The sequence below is a fragment of the Passer domesticus genome, chromosome 14 (genome assembly GCF_036417665.1).
Source record: "Passer domesticus isolate bPasDom1 chromosome 14, bPasDom1.hap1, whole genome shotgun sequence".
NCBI lineage: Eukaryota > Metazoa > Chordata > Aves > Passeriformes > Passeridae > Passer > Passer domesticus.
This window is the reverse complement of record NC_087487.1, coordinates 11000179-11024450: the sequence shown is the minus strand read 5'-3', so window position 1 is coordinate 11024450 and position 24272 is coordinate 11000179. Positions and strand designations below refer to the sequence as shown.

The 24272-nt window shown below is 42.1% G+C and overlaps 2 protein-coding genes across 3 annotated transcripts in view; one reads left to right on the top strand and one right to left on the bottom strand.

The window, feature by feature from the left end:
- The window catches only part of HDGFL3 (HDGF like 3), a 36735-nt gene extending 34528 nt beyond the window's left edge, over window positions 1–2207 (top strand). The window contains exon 6 of the mRNA XM_064389095.1: window positions 1047–2207. Coding sequence (XP_064245165.1) covers window positions 1047–1052 — 6 coding nt within the window. The 3' untranslated portion in view covers window positions 1053–2207. The remainder of the gene's footprint in view (window positions 1–1046) is intronic.
- A 1374-nt stretch (window positions 2208–3581) lies between these two features.
- Window positions 3582–23168, bottom strand: TM6SF1 (transmembrane 6 superfamily member 1). Of its 2 annotated transcripts, XM_064389089.1 has the most exons (10): window positions 22664–23168; window positions 20687–20790; window positions 20105–20202; window positions 18963–19066; window positions 18041–18123; window positions 16557–16678; window positions 12653–12757; window positions 10526–10618; window positions 9436–9555; window positions 3582–3966 (listed from the first exon to the last, which is right to left on the bottom strand). In XM_064389089.1, the coding sequence occupies exons 1-10, from the start codon at window positions 22753–22755 to the stop codon at window positions 3775–3777; spliced, it is 1113 nt and encodes a 370-aa protein (XP_064245159.1). In that variant the 5' UTR covers window positions 22756–23168; the 3' UTR covers window positions 3582–3774. The 2 variants fall into 2 exon arrangements, with proteins under 2 accessions (XP_064245159.1, XP_064245160.1); XM_064389090.1 differs by lacking the exons at window positions 10526–10618; window positions 12653–12757; window positions 16557–16678 and having other exon boundaries at window positions 3582–9555; window positions 22664–22841.
- Window positions 23169–24272: the final 1104 nt, after the last annotated feature.

Below are 24272 nucleotides of genomic sequence, written 5' to 3'. Positions count from 1 at the left end.
ATGATCTCACTGACTCTGAAAGAGGAGAGAGGCCTCTGGAGTGTGGTGTGCTGGATGGGCAGCACAGGGTTACCCCTGTTGGGGGAGTCAGGGCTCCAGCAGTTCCTGTAAGCCATCGCTGCATGCCTGACACTTGATAATAACCCCTGATTGTTAGCCAGGATGTACCAGGACCTCCCACACGGAAAGCACAGGTTTCCATTTTTACTCTTGACAAACCACTTGTCACAGGAGAGAACTGCACTGACCAAAGACAGGGAAGGTACTGTAGTGTTGTAGGAGAAGGGATGCCTTGCCCAGAGGTGGGTGGTCGTGGTGCACCGCACGCTGTCATGTTGCTGGCTAATGTAACCTGTCCCAGGGCCAGCAGGTGAATTTTGCCATCTCTGTTCAATTGGAGGAAACCAAGACTTGTATCACTTGCTGTGATCATGTGAGGACAGTCTGATCCTGATCCCACTAATGTCAGGGAAAGCAAGAGCTGACCTTGACTCACCCGTGGGAGTTCCTTTTCTGTCATCACCTTACAGTGAACTGGAGCCAAGCTGTTTCCTTTTCAGAAGCAGCACTTGGATCCCTTAGTGATGAAAATGTTTATCTTTGTTCATGCTTGCTAAGCTTTCCTGTATTTGAACAAGAGGGTGTTCTTGTGGCTGGACATCCAGGAATGCAGCAGTGCCTGAGCTCCTGCACGAAGCTCGTCAGTGATTTTGAAAAAACCAAAATTTGTTTGTGCCTGAAGTGTGCTACAAGGTTTGTAATGGAGTGATTGGGGAAAATCCCACCCACATATATCACTGGAGCTGCCTATTGAATACAGCCCTAAATGTTTACTTTTAAACTGTGCTTACTAATATTTTGCAGTGATATGTTTAGTTGATGTAACAAAGAAGTTTTCTCTAGAAAAAAAAAAATTGTTTGAACAGACCAGGTGGTTACTTGTACCTGTGACTTAGAAGTGTGGAAATATAACCTCAACTGTATCAAGTTAGATGCAGCATGTTATTTCTTACATTAAATGTGACTTCTTTCTCTTTCTCTTTCAGACTTAACCAACATAATGACTGCTGAATATTAAGGGAAAACACAAGAAGGTTACATGTTTGGTTGTCTAATATTCTTGGATTTGATATGAGTCACCACATCTGTTCATTAGTACCATCAACAGCATCCCAGTTTGTATGCACATTATTCACATTCCTATCTGTTGTGTTTGCAGAAATGACATTTTTACCCTTTTTTCTAAGGGTTACTTTTTGATTTTCATATTATTTGGTTGCATGAAGTTGCCCTTTTCCAGTGGCTGAGGTTTATGAAGATATTGCATACTTGAACATGTCTTAGATTCCTTTTCGAGACAGAAAAGGCATAACTCCAAATTATATCATTCTAAATCAACATTTTTTAAACACAACTAAATCTTAGAATGAGTCCCCTCCATACAATGCTACAATAATCTTCCACATACAAACATAATTTTAAATTTTCCTAGATCCATTCTCTCTTGGGTTTTGATCAATTTACAACATAAAAGAAAAATTCTTCTTCAGTTGAAATCACCACCAAGTTCAATAATGTAATAAAATACCTTTCCTTATTAGAAGTACCTAGCTAGTTATACTCTTAATACTTCTCCAAACCATGATGTAATGTACACTATCTGACTTAGTTCCTATATGTGGAGTTAGTGAAAGTCTTTTTGTGTTTCTTTAGATTAATACAAGGATTTTTCCAATGCCAACACAATTTGAAATCATTCATTTGGATGCTTTCCATTTTTAAGCTTACTGTGATATACAGCCCTATGGGAAACCAAAACAAAACATCAATTTTAAATAATGAAAGGCTTAAAAAAGGATGCTGTCATTCTGGCTTTTTTTTTCCTTTTGGAAATAGAACTAGACTAGTAAGTAAGCATTCCAAATCCATTACTCTGTGTACATTATTGTTGCTATTGTGATAATAGAGATTTTTATTTATTTTTATGCCAGCTTTTATTGTGAAAACATATTTAGTCTGGTTTTATCAATCCTTGTTATGCTTGTCCTTGGAACATCTTTTGCGTATTCAAGGTTTGTAGTTGATGAGTTTACTGTAAAAAACTAAAAAAAAAAACACAAGGAAAAAAACCAAAAAAACACCAAAACAAAACAAAAAGGAAACAAAAAAAATGTATTGTTTTTACAGAATAAATTTATTGGAATGTGTATTGGGAGTAAGGTTTGAGGTTGTAAGCAACTAAGTTAGCGTCATATTTGGCTTCATACGTGTAATAATGTGAGGTATTAATGTAAGTCAAGTATTAAAGCAAAACATTCTGTTAACATGAGTTGACCATAATAGATACAAGTGCAGGTGAGATCTTTATTTTTTCTGTACTTTGCCTTTTCTGGATAACAGGAGGTCATTAAATTCACCTTGAATGTATTCAAAGTTTCTTTCCAGACATCAGAAGTAACACCAGAGGCTCCATTCCTGTTTGTGAGCCAGCCCGTCCTGTGGGAGCCCGGCAGCCCAGCTGGGTTTGTTCCCCTGGCAAGAAAGAGGCACTGGGATGGAGCAATCCCAAAGCCTACGGAGCTGCACCAGGGATGCTGGGTGCCAACAAGCATTGCCTGAGGTGTGCTGTGGGTGTTTTGGACCTGCCCCTTTGGCTGGAGGTGTAAAACCTGGGGCCTCTCTGAGTGCTGCTGGGAGCTGCACGGCAGTGTTCAGCAGGAGAGTGTTACAGCCTGCATTTCTCAGTGCCCTGAAGGTCCCTTCGGGCAGGGTGCAGCACACAGGCATGTCAGCTGCTTCCTTGTTACTGATCAGACTTAAAAGTAAAATTCTTTCAATCCAAACACCAAGAAGTCAACAAACCCAAATAAAGTGTTTCCAGTTAAAACGTATCAGCTAGTTTCATCTGTGAGAAAGGCACTAGGTGTACTGCTTTTAATATAAATACACATAGAAGGCATAGAAATAGCTGTAATTGCAAATAGAAACGTAAGCTGCCCAAACCAAGGTCGCTGAGTTTGCTGCTGCTTGTTTCTGAGCCAGCAGCATTAGCAAAAGTAGCTGCAGAGACACAGCCAAAACCCCTCCTCTGGAAACGCACGAGCGGCCTGAGCCCAGCGGCTCACGGTCCTGAGCCCTCTGTGCCCAGCCACAAGGGCTGCTGAGCACCTGCTGGGCTTCAAGCAGGGGAGCAGTCCTTGCAGAAGTGAATCCTGAAGAGAATTAACAAAACTATATGATTTGCTTATCATATGTGGAGTCTTACTATAAGAGTTGATTGCTTCTTAAAAGATTTCTTGGGATTTTTAACAAGGTCGACCCACAAGACATACTTTTTGACAAATAAAACATGTGCATGTGACAGAGTTATGTATGTTAATTTTTCATGCTTCACAATGCTGGCCTTCGTGTTGTGCAGTAGCTCTGTGCAGGGACTGCTAGCACTGCTATTCTTCAGTGTGCGGAGGCTAAACACTGACATCATTATTATTATTTAACTTCATGCAGTATTTCTAAAACTGTCAAAGCAGCTTACTTAAAAATAGCTGTGGGAACTGGCAATGCACTGCAAAGTCACAATGTTGAGAAGTGGTGCTGAAGGCAGTTGTCTTTATTTTCCCTTTTTCAGTAGGATAAACAGAGCAGACCGTGCGACTACACAGTTGTGCAATTTTACACATCTTACACGCTTCATTTGGGTTCCCTCTGAGCAGTTCAGTTACATCCCAACCCAGTTATATACATAGCCAAGGACAGGAGCTGGAAACAGTTCTGCTATTCTGGTTTTTCTTCTTGTTTTGGTTTCATGAAAAACTCTGGCTTGTTGACACACCTGTAAGCGAACAGCTGAGGAAGAATCCCATACATTATGTTCAAGATCAGGAAAAACTCTTTTGCTTCTTCAGGGACTCTGTAGATGTAAGGAGTTCGAGCATGAAGAGAAGCACCAATATGGGAAAATTGAGCCTGTGGTGTGTATATAACACATATATTAAAAAAAGGTAAAGTTGATGTATATTTTTGGAAAGATGGCACAATCTGCATTCAAGTCTGCATCTCCAGTGACATTTTCCAAGCCAGCCCTTATTCTTATTCCAGAATTATCCATCATACTTTTGCACAGTGGTATAAAAATACAGCCTAAACTAAAATCATTAATATCTTGGTGTATGAGGCATAACTGGAACCATCAGTGGCATGGTAAGAGGTTTCTTTATGCACATGGTGGCAGTGATAATTTCATCAGGTACAGGATTCCACCCTGGCTTTCTGGGTCACAATTTGTGCATGATCCTTCCCCAGAAAAGTGGCCACTGAAGGGCACATCCCTGCAGAGCCCAGTCAGGGGGAGGGCTCTCACCCACCTGCCTGGGAGGGTTGTTGGGAGTTTGGCATCAATGGGAGCAGCCAGACACTCTGAGTAAAGTTAGAAAGGAGAGTCTTGGAACCTCTGTTAGTTCTGGTTTGGGTTTGGACTTTTTAATCTTAAACCCAGATTGTTCCAGATTCTGATCCCACAACTCCTGATGATTTCAGAAAATGTCTGCAATATTTGGCTTTCAGGCTGGGGCTGGTTTGAAGTATAGACTGAGCATACAGTGAAGGTTATAGGCACAGACAGGCTTGCTGGCCTGAAGCATATTTTTAGCATAAACAAACATTTAAAGATAGAAGTGTCAGGATAGTCGGTGTCTTTTGTTTCCATCTGTTACCTGCTATTTCAAGCCACAGCTCATTCACATTAACTATTGTGTGTCCAATTTTTTTCATTACTATTTAGTTAGCTAGCAGTGGAGGAGATCTGAGAAGATGAACATCAATTTGATCATAAGGAGAGCACTGAGACATCAGGATTTTAGGAACACAGAGGAACGCTATGGCCAAATTACATCCTCTGTTCTGGCTTCAGCAGGAGTCATTTTGGCCTCACGTAGAACATGGTTCTGTTCACAGCAGAGTGGAAGGGGAAATAAAGTGCAGGTGTTTCAATCCACCACCCCAGCAAAAGGTGAGGCTGAGACCATCCATCAAAACAGAAACAGAAATTGGTTTTCAGGTGATTCCAACCAACTCAACTGAATTGGGAGAGCTCATTGAGCAAACCTGAGCCAGGAAACAAAGTAATCAACGAAATCAAATACAAACACACTTGAGCAGAGTGCCACTTAGCATGTTTCTGTAAATAGCTATTGCACAGCAAACAGATGTTCGGGGGCACACTGTCAGCCTTTTTATATCAGCCTGGTAATTCACTCTGTCTCTTGCAGCCTGTTTGCTCTCACCTGCCCCAGGCAGGCCCTGCCTGTGGCCCCTGGGTGAGCTGGCTGAAATCCCTGCTGCCTGAAATCCTGCTGGGGAGCCTCCTCAGCCCAGGCAGCCAGGGCAGCTCAGCAGCAAAGCCCTCTCGTAGCAGACTCCAGACAGACAGACAGAGCTGCCAGCAGGCTGCAGGCAGGAGTTTGGGCTGTCTGGCGTTCTCCCAGACACTGAGAGCCTCTGGGTTGCATTTTAGAGCCTTGTCTGGGTGAACAGGCTGCAGAGCTGCTCCTTCTCTGTGGAGGATTGGGAGGCCTGCCTGTCTGCAGGAGTGGCCAGCTGTGCATCAGAGCAAGCTGACAGTAAATTTCTCATCGTTCACAGTAAACCTTGTCAGAAGGAGCTGTAAGGGGATGCTTCTGAGAGACCCAGAACTCCCAGAGCCCCCAAGATGCCTGAGTATCTAAGCCTTACTGTGTGGTCTTGTCTCTTACAGGAGTTGTGGCACATTAGTGAGCTTTAATTGTTGTAAAACCAAAAAGCAGTAACATGATGTCCTGTCTGTAGCCTACAAAGATTTTTATTGGTTAATGATGTACCATATAATGAGGTTATTGTTTATTAGACTTGTTTTTCACTGTAGCACATGGCTTCTTCTTTCATTACCAAGGAGGATATTTAGGTCTGTAAAGTCTTATTCTTTTTTTTTTAATTTATTTGATTTGCCTCTGTGAAAATTGTGTTATGTCTTTAATCTCCTGTGTTTCTCTTACCATGACTGTTCTCTGCTGCTACTTCTTTTTTTTTCTTTCCCCTCTTTTTTTCTTTCTTACTTGGAGCAGGGGATATGTCTTAAAAGCAGATCTCTCACTCACCAGTGGCCCAGTGCTGCTCTTTCTTCAGGCAGACTGGCAGCAAACCCCTAATTCTGAGCTGTCAGTCCCTGCAGAGCTCTGTGCCTGTGTGCAGCAGGCTGGTGCTCAGTGAGAGAAACCCTGAGTCTGTTGTGTTACCTCGCTGTGACTGGGGTCTCTCAGCAAATAAGCCATTCCTCGGTGCTTTCTGTTACTGATCCCCTCTCCAAGTGGAGAATTTTGAGGCTCCAACAAACCCCAGAGCCTTGGCTGAGAAATCAACCAGATGAGATGCTGCAGGTAACCTTCTAAGGTAGCCCTACATCCTCAACATGCAGCCTTTGTCACCCCTGAAGCCTTGGCCACTCTGCTCCCTGGCATTCCCAGCAGGTGGAAGCTGCTGGATGTGTCTTGGCACTGCACTCTGTGTCTGCCTGCTTCTCACTGACCTGCTTGTCTGTATGAAGCAGTCTGGATTTGGACTTTTTACAACAGTTTTTGCCTTGTTGCCTAATCATAGGTAGTATTCCAGGTATTTTTTACCCTGCAGTTAAGGACAGAGAAGGACCCAGAAAAAGGTTAGGAGTCCTTCTTCACTCTGTGCCTTCTCTCTAAGACTGAGTAAAATCAGGCAAAGACTGTAACTTTGGAAGGGTTTGGACCTGGTCTCATGAGCCTAACAAAGCCAACAAATAGAAGGGGTGTAACCTAGAAAAATACATGCCTTGGGTTTAGGGTCTCTGATAGACAAGAAACACTGCAGAAAGTAGCCACAAAAAAAGCAGGGTTATGGAAAACACTAAGAGGGAATAGAGGTAAACTCTACATTTGAGAAAACAGAAATGGGCTGCAGAGAGTTGGTGAAACTGATTTTGGCTAGTAAGGCTGTGGCTCTTCATCCCTTCTCACATGGCTCAATTGCATAGGGAAATACCAGTACTATTAAGTTCAGAGGCTGTTCCAACCCTTTTGTATAATCAAAGCTCCCAGTACTTCACTCATATGAAATTCAAAGAGCTCCTCCTGAAGCTTCAGAAAGTCTAGTAATTATTGGGTCCCAACTGGTTTTGGAGTCTGAATGTTAGTAATGGAGTCATTCCAGCTGAGTTATTTGTAATTCTGAAAATCAGTAAATGTGTGTCTGTGTGAAAGGCTAGTAGGCACTTTGGAGGTTCTTAGTTTAGATGCATCACATGGTATTTTGTGACTTGTTTTTGTAAAAAGTACATCATAATGATAGAAATAAAAATAATTAAAATCTCCATGTTCCCCATCTGTAGGAGCAGTGTTCATTCCCAGGGAGCAGTGCCCACTGCTTCCACCACCAGACACTTACCTGTATTGGACCTTGTGTGTGAGAGGAAGCAAAGTTTGTTTGGTAACTACATATTAATTATCAGTTAAGTGTTTTAACTTAAGGTAACAGTAGACAAACCTGTAAATGTGGTTTTTGCCTCAAAATGACAAAGCACTCAAATAATCAAGAAAGAGTCCTCAGTTCTTTGTCACATGCATTTTACATCCCAGGTTGGTCACAGTTTACCAAGTTTATCAAATCAATTAAATCATGTTTATTTGTAGGATAACTGAAGTTCATCCTGCAGTGCATTAAAGTCAAAATGACAAAAAAAAACCCTCTCCCAAATGTCAAGAACTGTTTTTGGAAGCAAGATAAAATATGAAGAGTGCACAGCAACATAGAGTTCTCTTAATCAGTTTCTGTCAGCCCACAGCATTTGCTGGTGCCAGGACAAGCTTTAAGTAGTGAAATGGAAAATGTTGGGTGTTAGTCTAATGTGTAAATGGACATCCTGAGGCAGAACCACAAAGAACAACAGAGGGGTTTTAGACTTCAGCAACAAAGTTTAGCATTCACACATCTAAAAGGTACAAAGGACTGTTAAAAAAAAAAAAAAAAGGTGATTATTTGTTACAGGAAACATATAAAAGGTGGGAAAAAAAACCAAACCTACAAAAAAAAAATCACCTCCAGACTGGGAGATTGAGCTTTCTGGTAAGTTTGCAAGGTTGTGGTAGTCAGCACACTGACTTCTGATTTACTTTTTCCTGTGTTAACATCTTTGAAGGAGTGTTTTTTCCCTGATTGTTTGGGCAGTTTATGGAACCTGAGTAATCTGTCAGTAGAGGAAGTTCCCGACACAGCCTGGCCGACTTAGCTAGCTTGTGCTTTTTTTTGTTTTTTTTTTAAATTAGATTTTGGCCAAACACAGTTGTACAGTATTTATTATACCTTTTGAGCATCTAAACTTCCTCATCAATGTTTGCCAGATTCTGTTTTGATATAACATGATAGTTCAAGATTCTCTACAAACTGGTAGAGAAGAAAAAAGAAGTCCTATTCTCTGCAGTAACTGCTTCCAAATAGAAAATATCACTCCACCCTTCTTATTGGGCAGTTAAAGTGGACTGTAGTTTGTTTCTATGATTATGTCAGACCTGAGGAACCGTGTTGGTTTGTGTTTGTCTCATAGTGGTATTTGGATTACAGTTATTGCTGTGTGCCTGTGTTGTCACTATTGTGGCAGGATTGTCGTGCTTATTTTCTGTGTTGTCTGTTTCTGAGCTCACACATTTCATTTCCTATGTACAGAACAAACCAATTGTCCCTGTGTCTCATCTGCTTAATGCTCATCTGTCTGTCATAAGTCATTTACTAGTTCCTATTGAATTGTTTTGGTCGGTCTTCTCATAAGCATCAGCCCCATTTAGTAATTAACTACAGTTGTTTATTTAAGAGAACCAGAGTGGAATGAGTAAAAGAAAAAATTATCATTGTCTGCTGTTGGGAACACAAACACTTCTGAGTGGTACTGTGGTTTGTGGCCCAGGAGGTTCCCTGAGTTCTCTCAACATCATCTACTGATATTGTACATTTTGTGTGACAAGGAGACACTTTTTCTCTTTATATATTTCAAACTACCTACTTGACCAACCCATATTATGGAAACAATGTATTGTGCTGTTGTGTTGTGTTTGGGTTTTGTTGGGTTTTTTTACGATTGACTGTCACAGCTTTAAGATGGGCTTCCTTCATGATGCCAGCTAAAGAGTGCATGGTGCTTAATAAGGTTTCAATGAGCCCAATAAAAACATTGTGTAGAAGGAGAGAAGTCTGCAAAGCAAGAATGTGGTCATTAGAGAGTAGTAGATTTGATTTTTCACTCCCTTAAATTAATGGGTTTTTACAGATATGAAAGGTGATCTGGGTTACATCAGCACAAAACCTACATGGGAAGATCATTGATTCCATAGGTCTCTACTTATTATAATGTAATTTAAAAGTGAAAATTTTGCAAAGAAATACCTGAGCTAGTCCTCCAGCATGTATAAGGGTCAAATCAGGCATCCAGGAGCAGCCAGGCACCAGCAGGCCATAGAGAGCAATCACATAGTATGGCACTGAGTAGAACATGTATGCCAGCATCTGCATTTCAAACACAAATATTAGTTGCTTTGCAGTGTGAGGGAGATGCATTTACAAATCAGTAAGCTGCTCACTGAGGAGTTGAGACTGCTCAAAACTACACTTCCGGCAGCAGTGATTCCCAGGCTTTTTTGTCACACCTGGATGCTGTTGACTGGATCCAACTACCCTAAGGTCTCTCCTGATATTGGTGGCTGTTGTCTCCTTGCCCCATCCATGCACACTTCATCCAGGACACGTATTCCTGCCCCTTCCTATCCTGAGACCATGCCAAAAAGCATGGCCTGGCTTAACTCCAAAATGCAGGGAGCCTTTGTCAGGCTCCACTGCACTCCCAGCTGGAGCTGTGGGACACAGTTCTCCCATGCCCCATGCCATGCCCTCCCTTTCCCAGGAAGAACTCATCTAGCAGTGACACTTGGTTTCTGCTCATTTCCTCACCCCTGTGCCCTCTGACTGCTTTGGGCCCTGTTCCCTGCAGCAGCCAGGCTTGCAAAAGAATGTCAACATCAAATTCTGCAGAACTAAGGCACAACATTCCCTCATCTGCAATGCCTTTTGTATGCAGTGCCCTTTTTCAAGAGTGTGTCACTGAGGATGGAAGTGCAATGTGAGCCTAAGGAGTCTAGTCCTACTGCACCCCTTCCTGCCCCATAATTCCTGACTGAAAGTCTACTTTGCCTTTCTAAGGAGGGGAAATGAACATAAAAAGCACACAGATCTGTTTTATGGGCTATGTTAAAAGAACCCTGAGTAATTAGGATGTGTAGCTCCATGTAACCAATTTGAACCTAAGTTAAGCTTATCACAACAAGGATTTGCTATCCTACAATGGCTAGAAATGGTACTGGACAATACCCTTTAACTTGCCATGAATGATAATTCCCATATTAATCTTGTCATCTGTGAAACCCATGGCTTCATCTTTGTTTACAAATCCCTCCTTAGCACTCCATGGCCAGTGCTTTACCTGGAGCTTGGGATAGGCAGCAGGATCCTTTATGTAGGGCTCGTGCAGTTGGATGTACAGCCGGCAGAGCTCAGCAGGGCAGTCCAGGGCAATCTGAGAAGGGGTTTTAAAACTTCCAGTCATCAGTTTGTTCTGAAGCCAGCCAATTTAACACGTGTTACCAGCACTAGGTGCACTCATGGTCTGAAGCACAGCTACCCTGGGGCTTGCAAAGGTGATCCATGTGGTCACCAATAAAAGGGGAAGTGCAGCCTGCTCTCAGCTCCTGCTCAGTGGGTCTGTGAGGAAATGCTGGCAGCCTGCTTTGAAGATTTTGACTGGAAGAGAATTTAGCCAGTTGGCTATGCTGTTGCAAAAGTATAATTGCTATTGATTTGCTCTGATAAATAGCCTTTGATCCCACCAAATGAACTTTCCAATGGAAAATTGCTCTAAGAGTGGAAACTTCAGGATAAGCACCCAGTTTTAGGGTAGCAAGCTATGGATGTAGTCCAAGAAAAGAGTTGCACTGGGACAAGGCAGCAGTGGAGAGCAATACATGAGACAGGTGTTACTTAAAGTAATTTTTGAGAGTAGTAAAGGAGGGATTATTGGATTTTACATTCCTATAGGAAGAAAAAGTTCCAAATAAACATGGATAAATTGCAAAAATAGTTCCTTTTTGTGGTTGGCCTTAAAACTACTACAAAAAAATTCTGCTCTAAATTGAGCTAGCAATGCATTGAGCAGCTGTCCCTGGGGTTGTCTGTGGCATCGTTAATGCCTGGGCTGCAGGGCTGAACAGCAAGCTTGGCACAGCTCAATTTCATGTGCATTTGTTGTGTGACTCTGAGGGGGAAATGCAAAACTTTACAGTCAATATTCCTCCCTGTTCTTTTCCAACATGGGCATCCAAGAAGCAGGTCTGAGTGGACTATAATGGATTGTGTTTTATGAACTTTTGCGCAAAATTATGGTTCCTGCATTTTACACAGAGATATTCAGTTAATCTCTGTATGTATAATCAAGGCCAGTAAGCAATTCCTGCTTGGTGAAGGAAATATATAAGGAAATTACCACAGTCTCAAAATCAACAAAAAGAATTCCTCTGAGAAATGAAGTAGGACTGCAGAACTAAGTAAGACCACGAGACCAATATTTTCCACAGTGAAATTACAGGTAAAACAGCTTATTTAACCTGTATCAGTGCTTCCCTGAAGTAATGTGATCTATAGGAAATAAAACAGTCTGACAAATTAGAAGAAAAAAAGTATTTCTGAGAGGCAAGTTTTAAGAGAAACAGGAGGTGAGAGAGGAATGTGAGCAGCACAACTACAAAAGGACAATCTGCGCTAGGTAAATAAAATGTTGCTGGGTATTTATCATCACCTCCTACTTGAATGATTCCAGAAAGGATCAAACCTACAAATCAAGCAAGCAGGCAGTTATCTGAGGTGCCTAAACATTTGAGCTGTGCTCACTGAATGACACACAAGTTTCATCTGCTTAAGACAGACAATGCATTAGAGCTGACAAGGGAATAGATTGACCTATGACTGGATTTACTCCTGAAAGCATTTTCAATACTGCTTCCTTGCCTCAGAAATTTTGATTCAATCAGCTATGCTTAGAGAGCAACCATTTTTTAAAATTGTCTCTTGGTAAGTAGAAACAATGTGTGTTGTTCACAAAGTGGATAATTTTTTTTTCCTTTTTGGTGCAAATGTTCTCCTCTATCTCACACAATGTAAGCTAACTTGGTTTTGTATATAATTTTAAGTATGCATTACTATTTAGAAAAACATGAATACAGAATCACTTTAATTGCTTTGTCTCCATGTTCTGGGCCATAAATGGAACAACAGACCAATGAAAACAGTTTTAGGTCATGTTGATTTCCTCTTGGGATGCTCTTTACTCTGGTGGTTGTGCACCTCCTTTTGAAAAACATGCTGCAAACAGCACAAAATGGAGAAGCAAAGCACCAATAGTTATAATATACAATTTATTCTTTTATATCTAAGGCCTGTTTGAACCCAAATGTTAGAGGATTTCCCCTGACCACAATGTACGTGCTTTTTCACACAGACTCAAATTTAAAAGTTCGACTGAAAATTAGCTTAAATTATTAAAATATATTCAACTTACCATGCCCCTGAAAATGCAAAACCCCGTGGCTAGAATGAGGTATGCAGCTAACATTAAATCTATTGGTCTTCTTAAGAGTCCTTTCTTCTGGACTTCCTGAACCACCTGCAACACAGAACATGGTCAGTGGGTACAGCCTGGCTCCATGCCACGTGTGTTTCACTCCAGATCAGTCACTGCAAAGAGGGTGGAGTGGTGAAACATCACATCTATCCATTGATTTCAGAGACAGAAAGATTTCCACCTAAAAAGACAACTCCAGACTTTATAGGATGTAGTGAGGAAAATTCATCTGAATAAACTCTAGAAATGGATGGATCCAACTGAAGCCATCTCAATACAGATTAGTGTCATTTCAAGCAACCTAAATCAAATGAACACTAACTCTGCAATCACCTGGGGCTTTAAAACAGCATAACTTCTTCAAAATTTTCTTTTTGTAATTGGAAATAATTTGTTTTCCTGAATGTCCCTATGTAGAAAAGCCTTGGAAACGAAGGTTTGTCTCAAACATTTGAAGTTCAATCCAATATGCTTTGTAAAAGACCTGGATCCATCTCATTATTGAATGCTGGTTTTCAGCAGCTTGTGACACTATTAAAACTAATGGACTATCACTGGCATAAAATAAAAGCTTTTCTGTGGCTGGTTGAGTCCTCTGAGTGAGCAAATAGAGAATGAAATGTGTGTGTATGGAGTATGTGGAAACCCTTCCTCTTCTACCACTGAACCCTGGGAATTCCTGGGATGGCACTGAGGCACCTCCAGGGCCTGGCTCTGATCTTGTGCCTCCTTTCCTCAGCACAGGAATCCCCCCTGCTGCAGAGGTGGGGGGATCACACTCTGCAGAGCAAAGGCCATTTCCATGTCTGATGGGGAAGGTGCCTTGGGGGAACCAAAGGCATTTCTTTGCCTACACAGTAAAACCTACATGGAAATCATGTGAGCCTCACTTTCTGCACTGTGTAGTCACAGACAAAACTATAAACACATCAGAGTATCTGTCTGTAGTTCAGAGGGAAAACTTCCCCATGTATATGTGTTACTCATTTCCTCTTCCTTTTTATTGGCCGTTTGTTGGCATGCAGACAGCAAAAGAAAAACCTGCTTTCCTTCCTGTTATACACTTGTGGAATTGTCTCCAGAGTGCAAAACAAAAATTAGGATGCAGGGGCATAGTTAAAAGCACACAGGATCAAGATACTCACAATAAAGTTGTTGAAACAGGAGAAACAATCTTGCAAGCACAATTTCTGAGCAAATAGTACAAGATCTGAATTACAGATTAACAAAAATAAGGCTGTGGCAAACATAAGCCATCCCTTTCATAACAATTTTTTCTTCCTGATTTTATTTTAAAGGATCTTTTTCAGAAAAAAAATGGTGACACCTTTGTTTGATTTTCTAACCCTAGTAACAGGTTTTGGCAGCATGGTGTCACTTCATAGCATTCAGAGTACTGGTGTAGGAGTATTTTTAATATTACCTGCAAAGAATGCCTATATTCAAATATTTCTTCCTTTGAAAGAAAAAGGTCACTTATGGCTGAGTTATAAATAATTTTCAATTGTAGACTACCTAGGATAATGAAAAGCTGACATATTTTCTTTCCCTTTTGGACTATGTATGAAGCTTATAGATATATACAATCTCCTCTTTTCAAATATTTCAGTAGTTCTCTTTAAATATTAAATGGATGTGTGCATTCACTGTAATCACAGAGCTACAATAGAGCTTTGTGCTTAGAGGGTTTGGAGACAAAGCCACTGTAAGTAGAAGCAACCCTTGGTGCAGTACCAGTTTATGAAATTGCCAGGGTACAGAAAACTCACACCTTTTTTCTTTATGCATGCAAACAAAATGAAAATGCAAAGCTTAAAAAAAAAAGGAAAAAAAAAGCAGAAGCAAGAATTTGAAAGATTGCACTTTGCTGACTTCTAAAGAGCAGTTTTTCCTTATCTTTCTTTAGCCCAGCAAAGCCCCATCACCCCATGCTAAACTGAGTTACATGTTAAGAACACTGGCCAAGCAGAGCTAAACTAAATTACATGTTAAGAGCACTGGCCAAGCAGAGCTAAACTGAGTTACATGTTAAGTTACACATCTGGCCAAGCAGAGCTGGCCTGCCAGGGGTTTCCCACACACTGCAAACAACGCTGAACTCTGCCCAGACTCTGCAGCCCCAGGGATTCTTTTGTGCAGCAAGGAAGAAGGAAGTGGCCAGGCATGCTTTGCAATTCCTCCCACTTCCAGGAAAAAGCTTTTTTCCATAACTTCTGAGAGGCTTCTATGTCATCAGTTTTAGGGAATTGGAATAATCTTGTGTGCTGTCTGTAAAAGTCAGTCCCTTCAGAATTAATGTACTAGTCTGAATTTGTGTATTAATTCTGTTAAAGACTTTTAAATTCCATTAAACTTTTCTGAGCTGATATACTTGCAGATAAATCTGTTGGGCTTTGTAAAGACTGCAGCAGAGCTGGGCTTGATTCCAAATGAGGGCACAGCATTCCACTCCCCTGCACCCCCTCTATTAGAAAGCAATCAAAACTTGAATACCTTTCCTCTGCCCCCACAGTGATTATTTTTTTAATTAACAGGTTTGTAATAATATTATAGCAATGTCCACCTTGGCCAACAGAATACACTTTGCTTCTGTTGCTTTCATGTAAGTATTTTCCTGTATACTAATTATAGCATGTTTAAAACCATGTTACATTTTCTTCCTAAATCTTTTCACACCAACTTTGAATAATTATAATTTTAAAAAAGATAAATTTTACAGCTAATTCCAAATGATCTGCTGATATGTTCAGGACTTACAATGATTATCTCACTGATTAGTAGCATTAAACACAATTATTTCCTGGAAACAATTCTTAATTTGGGACTGAAAAAGTCGCATGAAAAATTCATGAGGAGTCACGTTAAGATTTAAAGGCATGCTCAGATATGGAACATAATTTACCTGTGAAGATTAAATGCAACTTCTGAAAAGCAAACAGTTTGGGTGGGCTATGAGGTCCCAGCGAAATGAATCAAGGCTTTTTCTATAACCTTCTGAGCAAGGAAGTTTAGGTTTCCAAGAAAGGATTCACAAAGAAGTGCAATGTTAAATTTTCAGGTCACCAGCTTTGAACCTGACTGAGCCTCAGGAGCTCTTTGATGCAAAAATATTAATTGATGATATTGCTTACAGCTGATAGGGAGTGCTGCAGCAATAAACTGGCTTGCCTACAGCAACTAGAAGATCTGTTCTGTGCTATGTACTGCAGGGGGTTTTTTGACCTTTTTTATAAACAGTGCATAAACTATTAATGCATTGTTTTGATGTCCCAGTTAATCTTATTACAACCCATCTAGTTATTTCAAAGGCAAAAGTCTAAAAAAATTTAAGTAAAAATTTTTACAGATTTTTTACAAGAAATGTGTAAAGAATTTTTGTATCAATTTATGTACAGGGTCTCACCTCTAAAATCCAATATTACAGAAAGTATATACAAAAATTATTAAATTACATGAGATCTGTAAGTCATCTGCAGAAGAGTACTTTCCTGCAGTGTTTCTACAGGATTTTATGGTGCTTTAAGAAGCTGGTAAATGCCAGTATTTTCATTGGCTAAGAAACTGAAACAGACAGAAACTGAATAGAGGTTAGAAACACAATTACACCTATGAATGGGTTCTTTACTCTAGACATGAGACTCTTTTTCTTCTTCTTTATTCCACCATACTGAAACAGTCCTGCAGGATAGAGATGTTTGCAGTTTTCAGAGCCACTCAGCAATTGTCATACGAGTGAGCAGTCACAGCACATTCCATCAGGGGACCTATAAAACCCACCAGAAACAGCCAGCTTATTTCAGCTGCCCTGACAGGAGCCAGCACTGAGCTACAACAGAATTACCTTGACTGGGGTGTCGTGAGTCACTGAAGGTTGGTTATAAATTCTGAACCCAGCCCATATGGGGAGGCAGACATATGGTATACTTAGGAAAATAGCAGGACACACTTTAGCTCCATATTTGCCTGTTAAAAAATTATTACAAGATTTATGAGAATTTGTAAGCTCTGTTACAGAAGAACTAAAAATATACTATGTAACATCAAACCTGAAGCAACTATGGTCATGTAAACAAACATAAAACATTAGAAATCACTAATGTTAGCACACAAATCCTCTTGAAAATCACATCCTCAACAGAAGTAGAGACACAGGTAAAAAACAGCCCATGAGACAGGAAGCCATTTCAGAATTAGGGACTTTTTGAGAAGATGGAAAGCCACATCTGTCACTGCATTGGGCACAGGATGGGACAGCTTTCAAATCTCTCAATGGAACCTGCTGCAAACAGAGACCTCATTCTTTTTAAAATGGGGGATAAAATGTATCAATTTTTCAAGTTCTGATGCTGCATTTGTTTTCCAAAGTGCTGATTTCTCCTACAGGCCTGTACTGAGGACAAAACCTTCAGAGAGCTCTCCTCAGCCTCAGGTAAACCAGGAAAATGTCTGTGGCATTGGCTACTCTGTGTGTCAGAAAGGCAGGTGGCAGGCATGCTCTTGGGAGGCTTTTAAGAGGACAGAGGAAGGGACAGTTCCACTAAACCTGCTTTTCTCTGTGGTGAGTCTGTCTTCAGAGGAGGGAGCTGGGCTGGCCCCAGCCTGCACCATGAATATTCCTCCTCTGGCATGAAAAGCAGGACCAAAGTGACCTTCCCCAAAACTGACTGCAGGATTTGGACACATCAACATTTTTCTCAGCTGAACATTTGTCAACTTTGCAACAGTTTAAGCTTAGCTAAAAAGGAAATCTTTTCTTCAGAAAGGTTTCAACCTTAATGGATCACCTGCCAGTAACTCTGATGTCAGTATTTTTATTGCAATCCTCACCTCTAACAGCACAGATTTATGTTAGAAATCTAGGAATGTTAAATTTAGTTTGAAAACAGAATAACTTCCAGTTTTGGCTTTTAAAGGTGATTTGGGTGCCTCTTGCAAGCTGTTGGAAAGTCAGACTTCTAAGCAAATTGGAAATTTTATGCAAAGTAAGGTTTATATTTTTATCATACTAAGAGACGTTCTCTCATTACTTAAACCTGGTTTAGATTAAAACCTTATACATATACCAAAACACAATACTTTATTTTTCCCCTTGAAAGCAAAGTAAATGTAAAGGGTTTTGGTTTTGGTTTTTTTTCCCAGTCTTCATCTTTTCTTCCTCATATTTAAATTTTAGGATCTCTTGTGTCTCTTTACTGATATTCCTAAAATGCCTCTTTCATATTAATACAGAAATGAACCAACACTGCACTAAACTATAGATAGCACAAAGCTGAATTTAGAAAATGTTTCACAGGAAAAAGCTGGTCATATAAATTACTTCCTTACCCACAATATTTCCAGGCATAAAGACAATGATGCTCATGATAATGGAACCCAGCCAGTAGAGACCAATGGTTCTATAGCTTTGTCTGTTAAAAAAAGGAAACAAGACATAATTATTGAACCATTTCTAAAAATTCCCTACCCTGAATATTATAGTCATTGCTGGGGTTGTATTTTACCAAGTGGAGGCTTTTAAAGCCTGTACCACAAGCCAAGAATGGATTGTTGCCTCTAAGAGGGGTCATGGAGAAATCATACACTTGTAGGACAAGGTTATCCCATGCTCAGCACAGCCTTTGGGCATACTCAGTTGTTTGCTGGTGTGTCACTCCTCTGAAGGCTGACTGCACGAGTTAGCACATCTCAGGCTGTACAAAACTATAAGACAATTAACAATTCATTTAATACTGTTAATGCTACTGGTACCAGCAGGTACATTTGCCTCTGGAATTTAAGTGCTTATTCTCAGAAACTCTTCATTCAACAGCAAGAAGCATAAGAATCTCTAGCAATAACCTCTTTTTCTCTTAAACTTCATGTCACTCTCTAACAGGGATGAGAGATCATCATGGTGCTAAGCAATACATTATTCCTATCATAAATTTTTTATGTGAAAAACAATTTTTTTTCACGCATGCTTTTAATGCACATCCTCTTTCAGCTTTTAGCTAAGACAAAGCCATGTAGATGTGCTACAGTCTGCTGCAGGAGGAAGACAGGATGCATCTCCATGCATTTTCTGGGCTTAGTCAGCTGAGAGGAAGGGTAACTTGGCAAGGGTAGCACCCCTGAAAGTAATGAAATTTCAACAGCGTTGCTTTGGCCTACAACATGAAACCACCCCGAAATAAAAACCTAAGTACTGCATGGAAAAGAAAGGCCTTTGTAGATGATGTGAGAATGCAAGCCAGGTGATCAGACTCACTCCCAGGCAATAGCTGCCACCATCAGCAGGTACATCAGGTAGTGCGCCGAGCCGTCCCAGTAGCAGATGACGTGGCCATAGGCAGTGTTCAGGTAGGGCTCCCCCTGGGAACGGGGTTTGGGAGGAGAAACAGAGCTCAGAGCAAGAGAAACAACCATAAAGCACAGCAAGAAACAAGTTCAGAACAGTAACTAATGTTTCTTCAAGCAGTGGTACAGCTTCTGACTGACAATCCACATTGTAGCTTGTGACTGACAATCCACATTTCAGATTCTGACTGACAATCCACATTTCAGCTCCTGACTGACAATCCACATCTCCCAGCACAGAGCTGGCCCAGGCAGGATCAGGCAGAACTGAAGGAGTTCCACATCTGCAATAAAGGATGCAAGATGGAAACTCCTGGATGTGACTGTCAGCTTTACTCTGCCACATTATGAAAATATGATTTTTCCATATTTTAGTGATAAAAAGCTACAAAATAAAGATAGATTTAGCATACAACAAACACAGATGTATTTAGATCTCTAGATCTACAGCAGTACTGAATATATTGATGTCAACATATAACCTTGTAGGATTCAACTAATTTCACACTTAAGTTCATGGAATCTTTTCAATGACTTCAGTGACTTTCCTGTCAAGCTCTTACTGAGCTATTTTTGGTGGATGTTGATATTCAGCAGCCAGCAGATTCTGCTGACTAGGTATCTGGCATCATCATTTTTTAACTCTACTCTAATTCCTTCTGGTAAAGTGATTAGGCAAAAATAAAGGAGCAATTTTGTTTTCTTCTTGGTAACACATTTTGGTGCAGTAACTCATCCACTCCTAAGTGCTCTCTGTGGTTTTCTGCCATGGTGTCCAGGCCCTTCAATTCCCACAGAAGTTAACACAGAACAGGGTTCCTGAAGTTAACTGTAAGGACAATGGAGCTTGAAAGCTACATTATTGCTGCCAAATGAGTCAGGAGATTGCAAACCAATGAAGGTTTTATCCATAACAATAACAAAGCAGGTCAACTACAAAATTCAAGTAGACTGTTTTGAATGTGTAAGTGGCTGTTTTTCTGTGACAAATACTACACCAAGTTATTTTTACTGAAGATTTTATTTACATTTGCAAGCCAAACTACTATTTACCTCTCTCAAGTAATGAGTCATGAATCCATCAATAATTCCATCCTGTTCGAGTCCAATTATTAGATTCACTACACTGGTAAAGGCAAATACAGCATAAACTGTAATAGGAAAAAGGGAAAAAAATAAATTAAAAATTCTGGGAATCACACAGTTGCTTCACAGTCCAATAAATTGTCAGGCAGAGATCTATTGAACTGCATGTGTCAACTTGGAGGTCACAGACATTCAGCACACAATATGACTTTCCCATACAGCCCAGGATTTTTTTAATTAGTGGTTGGTTAACACAGCTCTTAGGAAGCTTTTCTGAGGAACGTGAATTCTGTGGAGCTGCAGGCACAGCCCCCATGGAAGGTCAGTGTCTGCAGACAGGACTGTGCAGCCTTTCCAAAATCTTGGGCACACAGAGTTTACAGCCTTGACTGTGAAAGGAAAGGAGAAAGGGGAGCAAAAAGGAGCAGAGAGGGAAGCATGAGTTGTCATTTTTGCAGGTGAGCAAGGCAAAGTGCAGAAGCCACAGCAGCCTAGAGCACAGCCATGGCTGAGGCAGTCACTGCTGTGAGCCAGCTTCACAGGACATACCATAGAACAGAGGGTCTTTGGGTGGCTTCCTCTTGACAAGAACACGAGCTGACAGAGCAATAAGAACCAGAACCAGCAATCCAACTGCAACAATCACCCAGGAACTGCAACAGTATGGGAAAAAAAAAAAAAAAGAAAGAAGAATTTAAAAGAAAAACAGATAGAATTTTGCTTTGTCAGCCAGCTGTCCTCAAACTCACATACTCATAAAGTAACTTTTAATAATTTAAAATACAGATTTTTAAAGTTTATTGCATAGTCTGCCATGGTATTCATCCTATAGTTCTGCAGAATTTATGTGCCTCTCTTTGCATGTGTGATCAGCTAAAAAAAGAAAATATTAAAATAACTAGATGAACAACATATCCAGAAATCTAGATTTGTCTGACTAAAATCAGTTTTCTTACTAAAATAAACAGAAACTATGGGAAAATTGAAGGGCAATGAAAGATGAGGATCAAACCCACAGACATTTCAAGGCCAAAAAGGATCATTGGGGACATTTTATCTAACCTCAGTAATAAATTATCTACTCAGGAGATTACAAATTCAAAAATAAATCCCATAAGTCCCATCGAATAGGAGTAGCAGTGTGGGCACCTCTGATGGGTCTGGGCTAATGTTCAGTTATGGAAGTGCTACCAGAGGCTCTCTGGCCCTACAAGGCAGGACCACTTGAGCAGGTTCAGTGACCAGCACAGGTGGGCTCATGCAAAAGGATCTTTTCCCTGGAGATGGAGCTATAACGTTACTGCATGGACAGTGGGAGTGGCACAAAGCACAAAATATCTTTGTCACAAAGCAAATTTGTCTCCTTCCCCAAGAAAATGCAAGCTAGGAAAATCAGTTTAAAATTTTACATAGATCTAAGGGTGTAAATTATCTTTAACTCTCTTTAAGGTAAGATTCTCCTCCTCAGTCTTCACTTTTGTCCTTGTGCAAGGGAAAAAATGCAGGGGAAAATTAGGTAAAGTCCAGAAGCATAATCTAAAAATATCTGGTACATCATTTTACACATGGTACCACCCTGTACCAAGAAAAAAGTTGTGTATGAACAAATTATATTATGGCAATATCAGCCTTAGCAAAACTTGAGTTAAAATTATTGCGAAGAATTTGCAAGACCAAATATTGCAGAAAATATGCACACATAGTTTCTAAGTCAGGATGGGCAGTACTAGCTTGTTGATTTACTTTATGCTTTGAATCTTCTGCTAGTCTGTTTTCCCAGTGATGAATTTCTTCATACCATTACAGCTGTTAATATTGCAGTGACTTTTCACTGCAGCCTGTCAATTTGAAATAAATATTGGCAGTTAATCAAGTAAGTCACCATGTGTTATTTGACATTACTCTAGCAATGAGAAACAAAAAAAAAATTCAGTTATGGGCCAGAAGGAGGGAAATGGGGAAGGAACAGATGTAGCAAAAAACAAGAAGCAAATATTTGTGCAGTAAAGTTGCAAAACACCCCGGGCTGTGGGATCACGAAATACCAGGCAGACCTTTAAGCGAAGCGGGTTTTGCCATGAGGAAAAGCTTTCCTTCCCCAGACCTGCGGTTTCTCCGGGATCCCGGCGTTTGGCAGCCGAGCGCGGGGTCACTTCCAGCGACAGCGCGGGCTGAGGGTGCCCGCGGGCAGAGGGCTCGGGAACTCTGCGGGGCTGCCGAGCTCTCCCGCTCGCTTTGGAGCAGACCCGGATTTCGGTGCCAGTGCCCGGGGGAGGCCGCGGTCCCGGCGCGGAGCGGGCGCTGCCCCGGGGCCGGCACCGCGCCCTCGGCGGCACGGCCGGCCCGGGACGCGCTGCGGGGATGGCCACCGGCAGCCAGCGCGTCCCGCCGCATCCCGGCTCGGCTCCCCTCCGAGGACGCGGGCAGGACCCGGCGGCGGCGAGGCCGCCCCGCTCCGCCGCCCGCCCCGTCCCGCTCACCCCGCGCCGCCGGCACGAACGCCCCGCCGGGCCCGTCCCGCCTCACCTGCCGGTGGCCGCCAGGCAGTTGAAGAGGTACGTGACGGGGATGGCGGTGAGCGAGAGCACGAACACGCCGGTGGCCGCCGAGGCGCTCATCCCCGCGGCGGGAGGCGGCGGCCGCCCTGCGCGCCCCAGCCCCGGCCCCAGCCCCGGCCCAGCGCCGCGCCTGAGGCGCCGCCTCGCCCCGGCCCCGCGCCCGCCGGGCCTGCCCGCCCCATGGCGGCACCCCCCCGCCCGCGCCGCAAAGGTTAAATCCGCCTCGGAAACCGGAGCCGCCCGGCGCTCCTCCGGCGGCCCGGGCAGCGCCTCCGCCCGCCCCGGGGCTCGCCCCGCTGCCCCTGGCCCCTGCCCCGCGGCTGGGCACTGCCCGACGGGCGATGCCGCCCTCCCGGGACAGGGGTGCGGGGCCAGCCCGCGGGGACGGACGCTCCTCCGGTGACCGACGGAGGCGACGTGCCAAGGGCTGCTGTGACAGCCGAGCCCGGCGCCGCGACACAGGCGCCGCGGGTTCGCTGCGGGCTCGAGGCACGGCGAGGAACCGCGGCGGCGGCAGCCGGGGCGCGAAGCGATCCGGTGTCAGGGGAGGTGGTGGATGCAGAGAGGGTCCCTTGGTCCGGATAGTGCGGAACTCCCTGAGAAACCCGTAAAAAAATTGTGCATCTCTTTTGCGTCAGTATTTAGATAGGTTATTATTAACAAGGACATTAGCGTTTTAGAAATGTTGGGGGGGAAAATTAGTTCATCTTTTCCATTTAAGTGCCACAAAAAAAAAAATTAGCAAAACCTAGGTATATGTTTGACCTTTTCCATCAGCCTTTTCTTCCTGGCTTCAAACTTTGCCTATACCTCAATACCAACACTGAAGTCTCAGCTGTGGAACGAACCTTGTGTGCAAGGCAAACAGAAATGAAAACCGCTGTTCCTAGAAGTTACTGAGCGTTTAATTCCAGGACGTTGGCAAGTGAGAATGTGTTGCCTGAAGAAAACAGCAAATGCACTTCCAGCGTGCCAGGCAAGCTCTTTCTGGAAGAATTAACACCCTTTGCAATAATGGGCACACTTCAGACTCCCTCCCGCTGAAATGATACAAAGGAGGGCTGCTAAGGTGGCTGAGCAAACAGGGCACCTGTCTGCAAGAAAAGCATGAAGAACTTGGCTTGGAGTGCTCTCTTGTAAATACTAGAGGAGTTAACACCAGCAAGAGGAAAGAACTCCTTAATTTGCAAGATGAAGCTGTGAAGAAACTGTCACTAGTTTTCAGAAACAGCTATAAGCAATAAAGGGTATTCTAAATATTTTACAGTAAATTTGGTCAATTTAAGCAATAGATTCATTGATATAATACCTCTCACAGAAAGGAACTTGGTGACCCAGAACATATCTATGTCCTATCTCTTCTGTACAAACAAATTCTTGCATAGTTATTTCAAGTGAGAAAGATCTAGAATCTGGCCATAGGCATACAAATGGGTTAAACCATGCTCAATCAAACTATCTGATAAAAACATGATGCAACTCCTAAAAGTAATTTAGTCCACCCAAGTGTCAAAATTGCCATTGGATGAGTCAGGGCTAAATTTACCACCTCCAAATGCCTACCTTTCAATGCACAG